General features: G+C 40.5%; 1 protein-coding gene and 2 non-coding genes across 3 annotated transcripts in view; 1 reads left to right on the forward strand and 2 right to left on the reverse strand.

Moving 5' to 3' along the window:
* LOC146458421 (intraflagellar transport protein 140 homolog) overlaps positions 1-14254 on the forward strand; it is a 31533-nt gene that overhangs the window by 14362 nt on the left and 2917 nt on the right. The window contains exons 16-32 of the mRNA XM_085090553.1: positions 249-336; positions 1315-1358; positions 1632-1858; positions 2596-2773; positions 3273-3356; positions 4124-4230; positions 4802-4897; positions 5578-5710; positions 6116-6187; positions 6654-6725; positions 6988-7061; positions 8987-9041; positions 10162-10344; positions 11295-11492; positions 12850-13062; positions 13396-13562; positions 14198-14254. The exon at positions 14198-14254 is cut by the window's right edge and continues 85 nt beyond it. Of these exons, the coding sequence (XP_084946679.1) occupies positions 249-336; positions 1315-1358; positions 1632-1858; positions 2596-2773; positions 3273-3356; positions 4124-4230; positions 4802-4897; positions 5578-5710; positions 6116-6187; positions 6654-6725; positions 6988-7061; positions 8987-9041; positions 10162-10344; positions 11295-11492; positions 12850-13062; positions 13396-13562; positions 14198-14254 (2048 nt within the window). The remainder of the gene's footprint in view (positions 1-248; positions 337-1314; positions 1359-1631; positions 1859-2595; positions 2774-3272; positions 3357-4123; positions 4231-4801; positions 4898-5577; positions 5711-6115; positions 6188-6653; positions 6726-6987; positions 7062-8986; positions 9042-10161; positions 10345-11294; positions 11493-12849; positions 13063-13395; positions 13563-14197) is intronic.
* Trnam-cau (transfer RNA methionine (anticodon CAU)) lies at positions 7764-7835 on the reverse strand. Its single transcript has one exon. It is a non-coding gene; the product is annotated as a tRNA-Met (tRNA).
* Positions 11877-11948, reverse strand: Trnam-cau (transfer RNA methionine (anticodon CAU)). The gene has a single exon. It is a non-coding gene; the product is annotated as a tRNA-Met (tRNA).

Below are 14254 nucleotides of genomic sequence, written 5' to 3' on the forward strand. Positions count from 1 at the left end.
ATTTTATTCCCTTTCCATGGTGGTGTTAATATCATTACACTGCATCTCTTGTACACTGTATTAGACAAGTTTTCTCTGGCTATTGTAATGACAGATTTTGTTCTTTCCTTTGACAGTCTCCCACCCGATAACCTCAACCCTTTATTTTTTGTTTGGAGAACTGTTCCCTTCATTTTCCTCATCAGTGGTTGTATTTTTGAGTGTGTATTTTGTATGCTTATGCTCATGTTTCATCGTCTTTACAACAGGGAGACGTATTGGTGATATCGCTCTTTAGTACTCCAGAGCACGGCATCCTGCTACAAGACTTTTTTCCAATCGACTCGGCATATTTCAGTAAGTTCTTAAATATTTTAAATTTACTATAACTTTTGCAAACCTTTAATGAAGCTCCGAGTACCGGAAATTTCATAGAACAAGTAACCAATGTATTGAAAGTGGCTAATTCCAGTGAACAAGAGATTTTTTTCTGCCAAATGCTAAGCCATTCTTTGACTCGTTTTGCACCATGCAAAAGAACTATTGTACCCAGCGGTGACTTATAACCAAATCCTTTTCAATCCTGTCCCAGCTCGTCTTTGGGTAGACAAGTCAAGCAGTCCCTTATTTGTCACAGGGAAAGTAAAGCAAGTGAATCACACGAGGAGACACGCAAGGTGACACGACGTTCGCTTCCCTCCGTGCGTCGGGTCTCCTCGCGGGAAACAATTTTCGCGCGCGCTTGCGTTGCTCGTTCACTTTACTATCCCTAAGAAAAATAAGGAACCTATTCATAGTATGTTACTTGGGTGCACCATGCAGCTCGTAGAACGATTCACAGGATTGGCTTAAAAAACAATAGCGGCACAATGAACAAAGAACACAAGCCAGCAATGGACCCTAGCCCTGGAAGTATAGAGCTGCGTGATAAACAGGTCCAATGAAGTTAGGGGTTCTAAAGAGCTGCGTGTTATCTGCTTACTTGTTGGTTTGCTCGGGTTTCTACCCAGGCTTTGCCAGTTGCCATATTAGTGGACACAATGCTCTATTGTTATTTATTTGCTTTGGGGGGTGAGGTCAGTACAAAAACCTAACAACAGAAACAAGAAATGCAAAAATATATATACAAGAGTTAAGGCGTATTAAGTCATGCCTCCCCCTTAGCACAAGAGTTGCTTTTTTTAATAGTCTGGGGTGATAGCCAAATTTTGGAAAACATCTTTCAGAGACACACTCACTGGTGGATCAGAGACTGCTAACAGCCTCTTTCTTCTCCTAAGTTCTGTTGTTATTATGTGTGGCTATCAACGTTCTGGTATTTACTGGATTTTGCAGGTTTACTTGGTGTTCAGGTTCCATACTTCTACCTAGTTAAAAAGGTTAGTACAAAAATGTCCCAGTTGATGAAATATCAAGAAAAGGATGGAAGAAAATTCACCATTGTTTCAGTTTAGCAAGATCATCATAAAACTGCAGGTTCGTTTCCCGTCGAGGTCGGAGACATTTTTTCTTTGCCTCGTGCGATCTCCCATTTCCTTACTAGGGCTAACGCTCAGTGGAAAATTCACGGGTTCACTTTAACACTTTTACATACACTGCAGAGTTAATTCTCTGATCCATCATTGTAAAACAACTCTGTCTAAAATCCACAGAGCAGTGAATTGGAAGGCTCGGATCCACCTCCCGATCCACCATCATACGGAGCAACGAACATCGCCCTCCCTGAGAAACACCATATGGTGACTAAACACACCATGAGGGACTTCATAGGACTGGAGAATGCTGATGAAGGAGCTAGGAAAGCAATGATGAACTTCAGTTATCTGTCAGCAATTGGGAACATGGATGAAGCATTTAAAGCGATCAAGCTCATCAAAAGGTTTGTCTTTGCCTGTGATTCTTTTACGCTGTAAAAGTAAGCAATTTGAGGACAACGATCTTGTAAGGCAAATGCTAAGGGCTGTTGATAGACCATTTCCGAGTTGCTTTGAACCTCACTATGAAAGCGAGGCTGAGTGCAAAGTTTTTCATTTGAAAGTTAGATTTCATTCATATGCAAACAAAACTAAATATCATGAAAAACTTTGCACTTGACCTCGCTTTCACAATGAGGTTCGAAGCAACTCGGAAATGGCCCATTACAAGGGCATCTGAATCACATAGAGATGGATGATTGATATAGGGTAAGAGCAGTTGAAGTGGTTAATTAAGATTCAATGGCCGGATTCACAAAACCCTCTTAAGTTAAACTGAAGAAAACTCAAGTAAATAGAAATTACTACCATCTCCGACTTCCTTTGAACCTCATTATGAAAGTGAGGCTGAATGCAAAGTTTTTATTATGAAAATTAGTTTTCATTCATATGCAAACAAAACTAACTTTCAAATGAAAAGCTTGGCACTTAGTCTCGCTTTTATATTGAGGTTCAAAGCAACTCGGAAATAACCTGTTGAGATCTCAGTTCTGAACCTCCTTCACGTTTTCTCTTGGTAATTTATTAATGAGTTTGAGAAGGCACAATGGAAGATTACTTTTCTTCATCAAAATACCACCCCAAGAATTCATGGTAGTTTTGCTTACTTGATTTCGCTAACTGAAATGCTGTTCTGTGGCAGTGAGTCAGTGTGGGAGAACATGGCGCGCATGTGCGTGAAGACCAAGAGGCTGGATGTAGCCGCTGTGTGTTTAGGGAACATGGGAAATGCCCGAGCTGCCAGAGCGCTTAGAGAAGTACAGAACGAACCGGAACTGGACGCTAAAGTGGCTTGTTTGGCTATACAGCTTGGAATGACTGTAAGTTAATACTGTGATTGGTCAAAATGTTTCACGTGACGCAATATGCAACCCCCAAGGGATATCCCCCAGTTACTTCAGTGCCACGAAAGGCATTATTTGAAGATTTCAAAATGGAAGAGTCTTTTGATGTGGAAAGAGACGCGGATATTAACACCAGAAGTCAACATTCCGCGCGCGCTTTCAATCAGCATCCAACGCTCACTTGGAGCGAAGATGTTTGAAGGATAATAAACACATTAACCTTTTATTTGGCTTCAAAAATGTACACGGATTAGTGGATATTTGTTCTTGAACACGATCAATCTTCAAACCTCAGAGTTTTTCGTTCTCGTTGAACTGTTCGCTTCTTTAAACAGGTGTTTGTGGACAAATATATCATTACATTATCGTGCCAAATAAAGGTTATTGTTTATGTATCCATGTGTGCAGTAGGCCTTTTTCTCTTCAATTTTTTACTTCAAGTTTCATTTTATTTTCTGAATTTCTCTTATTACAGGAAGAAGCAGAGAAACTATTAAAGAATTGTAGTCGCTTCGACATGTTGAACAAGTTTTATCAAGCCTCCAATCAGTGGACTAAGGTCAGAAACGTTCAAGGTCCAGTTGTTCAAAGGCCGGATAACTTTATCCAGTGGATAAGTCGCTATCCGTCAGTTTCAATCTGTGCAAAGATTTCAGTATTTCCTCTTGTACAAGCGAATATGCACACTCTAACCACAGTTAAGTTTGGGAGTGAACGAAAACCTTGGACAACGTTTTATGTGAAGTATATTTTAGACCCTGAATAGTGCCTTATCCAGCGGATAAAGTTATCCGGCCTTTGAGCACCTGGGGCCTGAAGTTTACCATTTTGTAACAGTCATATCAAAGAATAAGCCCAAGAAGACATAGAACCGTTGCCAGGTTCACTGAGCTTCAGGAAAACATTCACAAGCGCGGGAAAACATGCAGTCGATGCCACGCGCGGGAAAACATGCAACCGGTGCCAAGCGCGGGAAAACATGCAGTCGATCAAAGCGCGGGAAAATATGCAACCGGTGCCAAGCGCGGGAAAACATATAGTCGATGCTAAGCGCGGGAAAATATGCAACCGGTGCCAAGCGCGGGAAAACATGCAGTCGATGCCAAGCGCGGGAAAATATGCAACCTGTGCCTAGCACCGGTCAACGATAATGAGGCTCTTTTCAATGTGTAACCCCAGTATTCTCAGCCGGCATCCTTTCTACTTCCGACAGTTATCGACAAACTGTTCATCCCCCATTCGCTCCTTGTAGTGCCAAGGGTTCTGGATGAACGTGCGTTCGATTATGTTTTATAACACTACATTCTTTATCATTGTGTTTCTTAGGCTATTGAAGTGGCAGAGCTCCAAGATCGCATCCACTTAAGAACAACTTACTACAACTACGCCAAACATCTGGAATCAACTGGGAACGTATCTGCAGCCATCGTCAAGTGAGTCACAAAGATACATGGAGCTAAAACGTGATGGACTTGAAGGCTAATTTACACGTAGACCGATTTGGCCCAATTTGACAAAGACAATGAGTGCCGGAGTGGATGAAAATCAACCCCCATTTATAAAAATCCGTAGCAGTGCCACACAATTTTTGAATCAGGCTGATATTAATCCAACACTACTTCAACAGAAAAAGAAATTGGCCGACAAATTGTAACGTGTAAGTTGTCCCCTGCGATTGAATCTGTACTAATCGGGCCCCAGTTGTTCAAAGCTCGATAAAACTAATTACAGATTTTTCGAACAGGTTTTTGTCCTTCAGTTTTAACTTGGCCTTTTCTTTGCCATTAGCTTAAAATTAGCTTTCTAAGAAATTTTTTAACGAGCGAAATGAGAACCTCGGTTAACTTTTAATCGGAGGATTAGCGTTAATCGGCTTTCGAACAACCGCCCCCCGGGTCGATAAATCGGTGCGTTTAAATTAGCCTTGAGATTCACTTGTGTTGGAGGTAAGAGAAGAAGACCGAAGTGATTTCTTTGTAATTGTTTTCTTTGTTCTTTTTTTAGTTTTGAGAAGGCGGACACGCATCGTTTTGAAGTTCCCAGAATGCTCCTGGAAGAACCTCAGCAATTAGAGGCTTACATCCTCAAGACAAAAGACAAGTACGTTTGTTTATGACAATACAACTTACGGAAAAAGATGGCGGCTATTCATTTTACCACAATGCCTTGCGAACCTTACACAGCCAATATGCACGTAGCAAGCCACATATATATTATTTTGGCGAGATTCGTCCCTGTACTAACAACGTTTTGTATTCTAGGTTTGAAGCTATTAGAGCTTTTCTGTGCGTTTTTATGAGTGTTTTTAAGGTTTTCGTACGATAAGAATTATAGGTAAATGTCGTAGTCGCCATTTTTTTTCGGTACGCTGGATTGTAACTGTCGTCATAACTTTTAACCTGCTTGTACCTTTGGTTCTCGTTTTATGCTGCCTCCGCAGACTTCATATTTCATGTAGTATTTGTTAAAAGAGGAAAATTTTGAAGCTCTTCCCTGCTAAAAATGATTTGTCTTTGTCGTTTCTGCTTCCTTTTTATATTTTTGTCGCTTTATAAGTAGCAAAATTATATGAGGAAAATAGAAGTAGCAAGAGAAACCTCCGCTCCAGGGAATTGAAACGTGTAAGACGGCGTGAATGCTTTGCAGTAAATGTTCTGTGCAACGCGCTGGCGATAACCCAGCATGACTTGCTTTAGTAGCAGTGAGAGAAATGAGTTATTCTTTGTCCTGCAAACGAACGAATATAATAGTTTAAGAAAGTTTCGCTTGTTTTCCCGCAGAGAGTTACGTAAATGGTGGGCACAGTACATGGAGAGCACGAGTGAAATGGAAACAGCGCTGCAGTTTTACGAAGCGGCTCGCGATAACTTGTCACTGGTCAGAGTCTACTGTTACTGTGGTAACTTAGAGAAGGTAAGCGTTACTTACAGTGTAAGATGTCAACAATCAGTCACTCTTTTGTCTCAGTCGAGCGATGAGCGAACACCGCCGCTCCACTAAAACTCGCGTGGTGGCGAGTTCTTTCACGCGCGTGTCGCGTCTATCTCGACTATCCGTGCCAAAAAGAGAGACCGCCAGGACTGGCTTGTAGCTTGCAAAATTAAGGCATTTTTGTTGGTTAACCCGTCATGTATTTCTTGGCCTCTTGCATTTGCTCGTGTTGCAGTAGGCATTATAATGTTAATTTTGTCTCTCATTCTATTCGCGTTTACCCTTCTCCCGTCTCGACTAGATCTTTTCTACTTGTGGGTGGAAGCTACCTTGTAATTAACTTTTGGAAACGTTAATAAATGTTGTTGACGATGTTGTTATTTGCAGGCAGCAGAAATATGTAACGAGACAGGCGACAGAGCAGCCTCGTATCATCTGGCAAGACAGTTTGAAAACCAGGTTAGTCTGAATAAAATATCCCTTGCTTGGTTGCTTTTGCGTAATGTAAAGAATGAAAGCCGGTGAAAATGGTGCGATAACACCTTCACTTGGTTACAAAATAATTCTAGAACATCAAGAAAAAGAAATCAACTGAATTCCTGATAGAAACAACTCATGACCTGCTCTAGTGCATTTTGGAAACGAAAACGCGAGAACTTCAAAACAGTTAGCCTGATTTTTTTCAAGTTGCGGTCTATTCTAACCAAGTCCATCTGTGGCCAGAGATACTCATCGATAGTCTTAGTACACTGGGGTGAGAATCTAGAACAAATTTGAGCAATACTTTTAGGTTTCTGTTGATAAAAAAAAAAAGCGTTTTGGGGTTTTTGAAATTAACACCAATTTCGTGTGATACTTTTAAGAATTATCTTTTCCTGACTCTAGAAAATTCATTTCGTTTTTTAAATTGTGTTTCTTCTTTCAGGAGAAAATCAGAGAAGCCATCCACTTCTACACTAGAGCACAGTGCTACAGCAATGCTATACGTCTTGCTAAGGTACGACACTGAATTCATTAATTGAGGCAAACGTTTGTCTCGCAGCTCCGCCGTTACCAGTTCTGGCACTGTGTGAAAATCCTGTCAACAACGGTGGCTGACCCCGAAAAGAAACTGCTAGTTCCAATCTCGTGGTTTTTATTCTCAGATCGTACGCTTCTGTTTCTTGATCCCCATACACTTCTGATCCCCGATCCCACATATCTAGACACTTGCCTGTATTTACCTTAACAAACTGAGTATTTTCCGTCTGATTTGATAGGAACACGCACTAGACAATGAATTAATGAATCTTGCTCTGCTCAGTTCCCCACAAGACATGCTGGATGTTGCCAGGTTAGATAATTTAAAAAGTTCAGAGTTCGTTGTTGAATAATTTCCTTAATGAAAGTAAAATATAATGAATTCATACATTTGTACTGCGGGTGAAAGAATAAATAAATAAACGACCATTGCAGTTATACACGCAACTTGTACAGTTGCGAAAAGAAAGTCTGAAAAAGTTTTCCTTTCGGAACTGTATAAGTTGCGTACGTCAACTGCGATGGTAGTTCATTTATTCATTTTTTCTGTTTCACCCGCAGTACAAATGTATGTATTTCATATTTCACTTTCTTCTCATCTCGCTTCGGGTATATTACGAATTCACACAATGACCGCCTCCTTTGCTGACCTCTCTTGCGTTGAAACTTACCTGCCGTTTATATTTCCGTTGCTGCGTTTGGTTTATGCTTTTGCTTGTTCCAGTCGTTCAAGTAGTTGTTTACGTCTCCTAACCTGATTCTATTTGGGGCAGAAAGGAAATTGAAGACATCTCAGCGCCATATAAATTTGCCCCCAAATTTTAGCTGTCTCCGGGCACTAATTATTTTCATTCTACGATATTCGTATTCATGGTTTATTTGCTGTAAAACAAAAACACCCGATGAGAAGAGAAGGAAATTTGAAAATAATTATTACCATTGAAATTTATTACCTTGTTTCTGTAAAAGAAAAAAGAAGAAAAAATAAAGAAGAAGAAAAGAAAGAAAAAGAATCTAGCAGAGCGAGGTTTTGATCCTCGGACCTCTGGGTTATGGGCCCAGCACGCTACCACTGCGCCACTCTGCTACCAATAATAATTGTAGGTAAACAATTGGTATTTAGAGTTTCCTTCTGATGCAATGCAAGCCGTCTATTGCATCATCCAAGCGCGCGAACTTGTGTTTGCATAAATTATGCGTTTCCTTTTGTTTCCATGACAATTGCTCATTATGGCAATATAAATGTTTTAAAACCATATCAGTTAGTTCTGTTTGATTTTTTTTTTCTTTTGATTGGGAAGCAAGAATTTCACCATTGCCAAATTAGCTTATTTAAGCGTTTTAAACATTATGTTTGGAATTTTTTTTGAACTGTACGGCGTAAAATGTTGCAGATTTTAGTGCATACGGACCGTATCTACGGCTTTATTTTAATCGATAATTGTTATTCTCCGTTTTACAGAAATTACCAAATAAAAATCGCTTGTCAAAATACTTTGATTTTAAAGCTTTTTATAACATTCGCTGTTTGATACAACAAATATTTGAAGCCGAAATATTTCTGTTTCCATGGTTAACCACGAGTTATCGAATTTCACCTGCACTGTGCTTGTTCAGGGTTCTCAAGTGTCCTTATAAAAGACCACAACTAACAAGGATCTTAGCTGTTAAAAAGTATTTGATACGCCTATTCATATAAATCTAGTGCTGAGAAACTTGTCTATAGCGATTCTTTTGAAATATTCTCGAAGAAACAACCGTGGAGGCCCTATCAAGTAACTGTTGCCTATTTTTCAATATTAGGGCATTGATTGATGTATGGGGTTTTTTCTCCGAAACGAATTCTGTGACCCCTACTTTTTATTTCAAGTAATTCATCATGTAACTGTAGTAAATATTTGGAAGAATTGTCAACGGCTAAAAACGTTTCGCGCGAACGTTGTCAGTAACCCTTTCAGCCCTAACAGTGATCAGCATCAAATTTCTCCTTATAATATCAATGCTTATTCAATCCCTGAGGTCATGAGAATTAAGGATATGATCACCCAAGGTAAATTTTCTCGATATTTTAATAACTTCTCCACAATACTTTTAAAAGAAAAGTATGGGGACAAAATAGGAGAATTTGGTCCTTGATATTAGGGGTTAAAGGGTTAATGATCAGAAATTGTCGACTGGAGGTGGGGCATCATTGTAGTCGGAAGAGTTTACTTACTTTTTTTTGGCTTTTTCACACAGGTATTATGAAGACCACCCCAACATGCAGGACAAGGCGGTAATGCTTTATCACAAGGTATTGTATCTTCTAGGTTGCCACTTCTCCGAACATTAAAAATATGACCCAAATCGATTCAGTACTGATGTACCACAATTGACGTTTAGACAATTATTGCAGGCAGTTAGCAGAATAGTTACCTTGATCTTATGAGTGAGTGAGCTAAACTTTCTGTCTATCAGAGGCCTCGGCTTTCGATCGGGCCCCGTTTAAACGGATGCATTTTTGTTTGAAAAAGCGATGTTCTCTTTTCGTTTTCAGTCCAAACGAATACGCATCAAAAACTCTCTTAAGAGTAGAATCTTTCCAACGCAAACTTGCGTGGATAACGAAAATGCAAAGTTCTGAAAACTACTGTTCATGTGTTATTCCAGGTTTGCGGATTGAAGGCTTGTTTTACTTGCATCGTATGGTTTCACTTAGAAACTAGATTAAGGTAAAACGATGTGACAACAGTCGTGTGGTCGCAGGACGTTTGTACTGTTTTCGATGACAAGGCAAACGTTTGAAAACGCATTTTTGAATTGAAGGGGCCTCAAAGTCGTTTTCAGTATGATAGCGACTTCAGGGTTGGAGCAGTGGGGGATGAAATGGAACATTAACCCTCTTTCTGATCAAGCAACGCAAAAAACCGTGGAGTTCTCGCGAAAAAGTCCGGCAAGTAAAGAAGAGAGGAGTAGAGCAGTAATCGCATATGCAATGCTCGCATATCACTGTGCTCCTCGAGCTCCACATTCCACTCGCTCCCTACGACCTGAGCGCCTGCAACTTGACGCATCCTCGTGACGAAACCTGATGTCTAACTCTTCGAAGTTTCTGGTCGTTTCTGATGGGGGAGGGGGAGGTTTGTCGGAAACGATCGAGCGATTGTAAGAAAGGGGTGAAAAGCGGCCTAGCCAATCCGACTGCGCAATGAATTATCGGAGACGACTTTCGAAACAAGCTATTGGCCGTTTTTATACTAGAGGACGCATTATCCGTCTGGACGAAGTTGCACAAACAGTTGCCGTTCGTCTGGTTATGCATCTCTAGTATAAAGACGGGCACAAGGTCCAGACGTATAATGCATGCTCTAGTATCAAAATGACCATTGATATCAGTCGACTAATGTTTCCTTGTTGTTTTCAATACTCGTCAGGGTGGGGATATCACCAAAGCGTTGGATCTGTGTTTCTCGACGCAGCAGTTTGCGGCTCTTCAAGTCATAGCTGAGGACCTTGATGAAAACACGGACCCCGAGATGCTGGATAAATGCTCCAGGTTCTTTTTAGAACATGAACAGTACGACAAAGCTGTGGAACTGTTAGTTGTTGGCAAAAAGGTAAATATTTTTGCCCTCTCTGTGGTAATATGTAAACGTTTTCGCCTATTAAGTGAAGTGAATTATACATCCATATCGGGAAGTGCGACCTTGTCACTTTTAATTGTTTCAGTTTTCTAAATGAGGACATTTTTTTTAACAAATGCTTTTCTATGCACCAGGGTAATTTATAATTTCCCGTAACTTCACTAAATGCAAATAACGTCGCTGGGGTGGTTGAAAAGAGCACAAATATTTTCTGTAGATTACGAAATAGCAAGGCTTTACTTTACTCAACTACCATTGAATTGATTAAAAAACAATTGCTTTTGCGAATTTGAGCTTTCTCTGCTCTAGAAGAAACTTGTAATGTGGGGCAGGTTTGAAAAGTGAGTAATCGCGTAATAACCCGCGCTTAAGCTTTAACACTCTCTCACCAACCCTCGTTGTTGATTTTCTCCTTAAATGGTCATCTGGCAACTAAATCTGTGGGTGTTTTAACATATTAACCCGCTTTAAGGGACTGTTTTGAGACCAGAGAAGATGACCACCCTCTTATTTGTAAGAGGGTTAAAAATTTGTCAGTGTCCTTTCAACTTGGTACGCGAGTACTAGTATTTATTATCTTCAGCGGCGGATGGCTAGGATGAAAATGGATTGCAACTTGAAAAAATTGGCCTATCTTTTCAAGCTCTTCCTGTGTATTATAGAGAAATCCCCTAAGACTGATTATAGTTTGTTCTTCCTTGTAGAAATCCCTTAATATTTTCCTCCTGGTTTTCTGAGAATATTCTCAAGTTAGAGAAGAGGTTCTTGGTCAAATATTTAAGCAGTTTTGCACAACATACAGCAAAATCCCCGTGGCAGTGTTCCTTTAAGAGCTTCGAACGTTTTTTCCTCAATATTTTAGCACTCCTCCATTCAATTTGCCGTTAAGCAGCTAGGCTAACCATTCGCTTTGTTATCGTTAGTTCTCGGAGGCGTTGGATCTTTGTATGGGTCATAACGTGACCATCACAGAGGAGCTGGCGGAAAAGATGACCCTGCCGAAAGGCTCCGACCCGGAGAAACGTAACAAACTCCTGGAGAGGATAGCGGACTGCTGTATGCAACAAAGATCATATCACCTTGCCACCAAGAAATACACACAGGCTGGAAACAAAATCAAGGTACGATACATAAGAGGGATCGACGGGTTTCTGTAGATACCACGAATGTTTGGTTTTATCAACCGGAGTTGATAAGGTAATTTGGTCACTGTTTATAAAGAAATTCGTAAGCGGACGTTTCGAGCGTTAGCCCGTCTTCAAAGCGAATCAAGGAATTGTGGGTTGTACTTCTATAAATACGAGGTCGTTTATATATTTATGATTTATTTATTTTGGCTCTTCTCTATTCGGGAAAGTATTTATCTAAATTGTTTGTCCCTTTTCGTTCATTTGCTTAAAAAAAAACTCTTGAGAAGATGACAGTTTATTCTGTTTTTGAGTTTCTTATAAGTTTATTTATTTTATTATGGTAAATAAAAGAAAGAAACCAAAAGAAAAAGAATCTAGCAGAGCGAGGTTTTGATCCTCGGACCTCTGGGTTATGGGCCCAGCACGCTACCACTGCGCCACTCTGCTACCGATAACTGTTGAAGGTAAACAATTGATATTTATAGTTTCCTTGTGATGCAAGGCAATCGACTGTTGCATCATCCAAGCGCTCGTACTTGTGTTTGCATAAATTATGCGTTATCTTTTATTTTCTTGCTAACTACTTTATTAAACTAATGTTAATCACTTGCATTCGTCGTCGAACGCCTGACTAAAATTCTGGTACCTAGGTACATACCCGAAGGTACTCTCCTATATAAGCTATATAGGTATGTGCGGCGCCAAATGGAATGGTTTTTGAGTCGTTTTGGTCTGAAATAGGATATAGATTTAAAAGATATTAGTTTGAAGGTCTGCAAACGGGTATGGATTCTAGAAACCAGGCTCCAGTTGTTCAAAGGCCGGATAACTTTATCCTGTGAATAAGTCACTATCCGACAGTTTCAATCTGTGCAAATATTTCAGTATTTCCTCTTGTACAAGCGAATATGTACACTCTAACCACAGTTAACTTTGGGAGTGTACGAAAACCTTGGACAACGTTTAATGTGAAGCATATTTTAGACCCTGAATAGTGTCTTACCCAGTTGTCCGGCCTTTGAACAACTGGAGCCAGGTCTGAAAATTGGTATGAATTTCAGAGGTCAGGTTTGAAAAAGGGTACCAGGAAATTACATATATTGGTCTGAAATAGGGTCAAGGTTGGGAGAACTGAGCCGCACACCCCCACCAAAAATTACCCCCCCCCCCCCCTCCCCCCGCCCTCCTTCGGTACGTAGAGTAGACTTGCGTAAAACTACAGGTGTTTTTTTTTTTTTGCAAACGGGTGCAGGTGGTTTCCCTTGAACACTACTAACACAAACTTCTTGAATTTTTGCCACAAAAATCTGCGTTACCTCAACATAGCTTTTCTCTTCTCTCTCTACAGGCCATGAAGTCTCTGCTTAAATCAGGTGACACGGAGAAAATCATTTTCTTTGCGGGTGTGTCTCGGCAGAAAGAAATCTACGTAATGGCGGCTAACTATCTCCAGTCTTTGGACTGGCGCAAGGACCCTGAGATCATGAAAAACATCATCGCTTTCTACACCAAGGGAAGAGCACTAGACTCGCTTGCTACCTTCTACGATGCCTGTGCGCAGGTATGTTCAGTTGGTGTCCTGTGCAAGGGAGGTTTGCCTTGGCTTTGCGTTTTCTGTGTTGTTTCTCTGTTCTTGTTGTTGTCTATCGTAGTGCAGTTTAAGCTAAACTACGTGTAATTCCGTATTTTTCTTAGAGATAGTAAAGCGTGTGATCCACGCGCGCGACAATTGCCTCCTGCTTTCCTCCACGCGTCGCGTCTTTTCGCAGGAAGCAATTTTTCCGCGCGCTCGATTTTTTTGAGTTATTTTGAGTCTGTAATGTTTGTATGAGTCATTTACAGTGTCCCCAATTAGCACTACATTGACACTTGCTTTTGTGCGCTTGCTTTGCAGGTGGAAATTGACGAGTATCAAAACTATGACAAAGCTCTTGGGGCGTTAACGGAGGCGTACAAGTGCATGGCGAAAGCCAAGACGAAAAATCCGACAGACCAAGAGGAGAAAGTGGCTTACCTTAAACAGAGAATAGGATTTCTGAAGAAATTTGTTCAGGCGAGACGGTAAGAGAAGGAAGCCAGACATTCAATTCAATATGCAACTAAATTCGATTTATCCAAGACCCATGGGAAGAAGTTGATATAACTGGGTCAGTTTTTAGTTGTAAGTCGTTTTCCATCCTGGCGACCTAACCCTTCTAGCAGTAGCTAATCCGGGATAAACTGAAGCGGTCGCTTTTGGTTTTCATGTAACCCTGGATATTTTATTCTGGAGAAGGTACCCCGCTATACGGGTATGTGTGTCATCAAAGAGTGGGTTTTCATTGTTTTGAGCTGTTGAACAAACAAATCGACGGCAGTTTTCTATGGTCTATACGAGAATAGACCATAGAAAACTGCCGTCGATTTGTTTGTAAACGATAACATGGATAAAGAACGAGCGGAATTTGTTTTATTTTCCGTTGAGAAAGCGCGCGCGTTACATCTGACTGTACCCTTACAGACAATATCAGTGCACTGGAATTTTGACAGTTATTATAAAATATCATTTGTTAAAGTGTTTAGATTTTCCGTATTTGAGTTGTGAAATGAGTAACGAAAAATCAAATCCTTTGGTCTGGAAATATGAGAGGTCCTCCAGCCCAAAGCACTTTGTTGGCGAGGACTCAGATGTCACTGTGTTTTGATGTCTTGTGTAGGTCGTACGAAGAGAACCCAGACGAGACAATAAAACAGTGTCACATTCTGCTGGAGGA

This window comes from Pavona decussata, unplaced genomic scaffold, assembly GCF_977016875.1.
Source record: "Pavona decussata unplaced genomic scaffold, jaPavDecu1.1 SCAFFOLD_233, whole genome shotgun sequence".
In the NCBI taxonomy this organism is placed as follows: domain Eukaryota; kingdom Metazoa; phylum Cnidaria; class Anthozoa; order Scleractinia; family Agariciidae; genus Pavona; species Pavona decussata.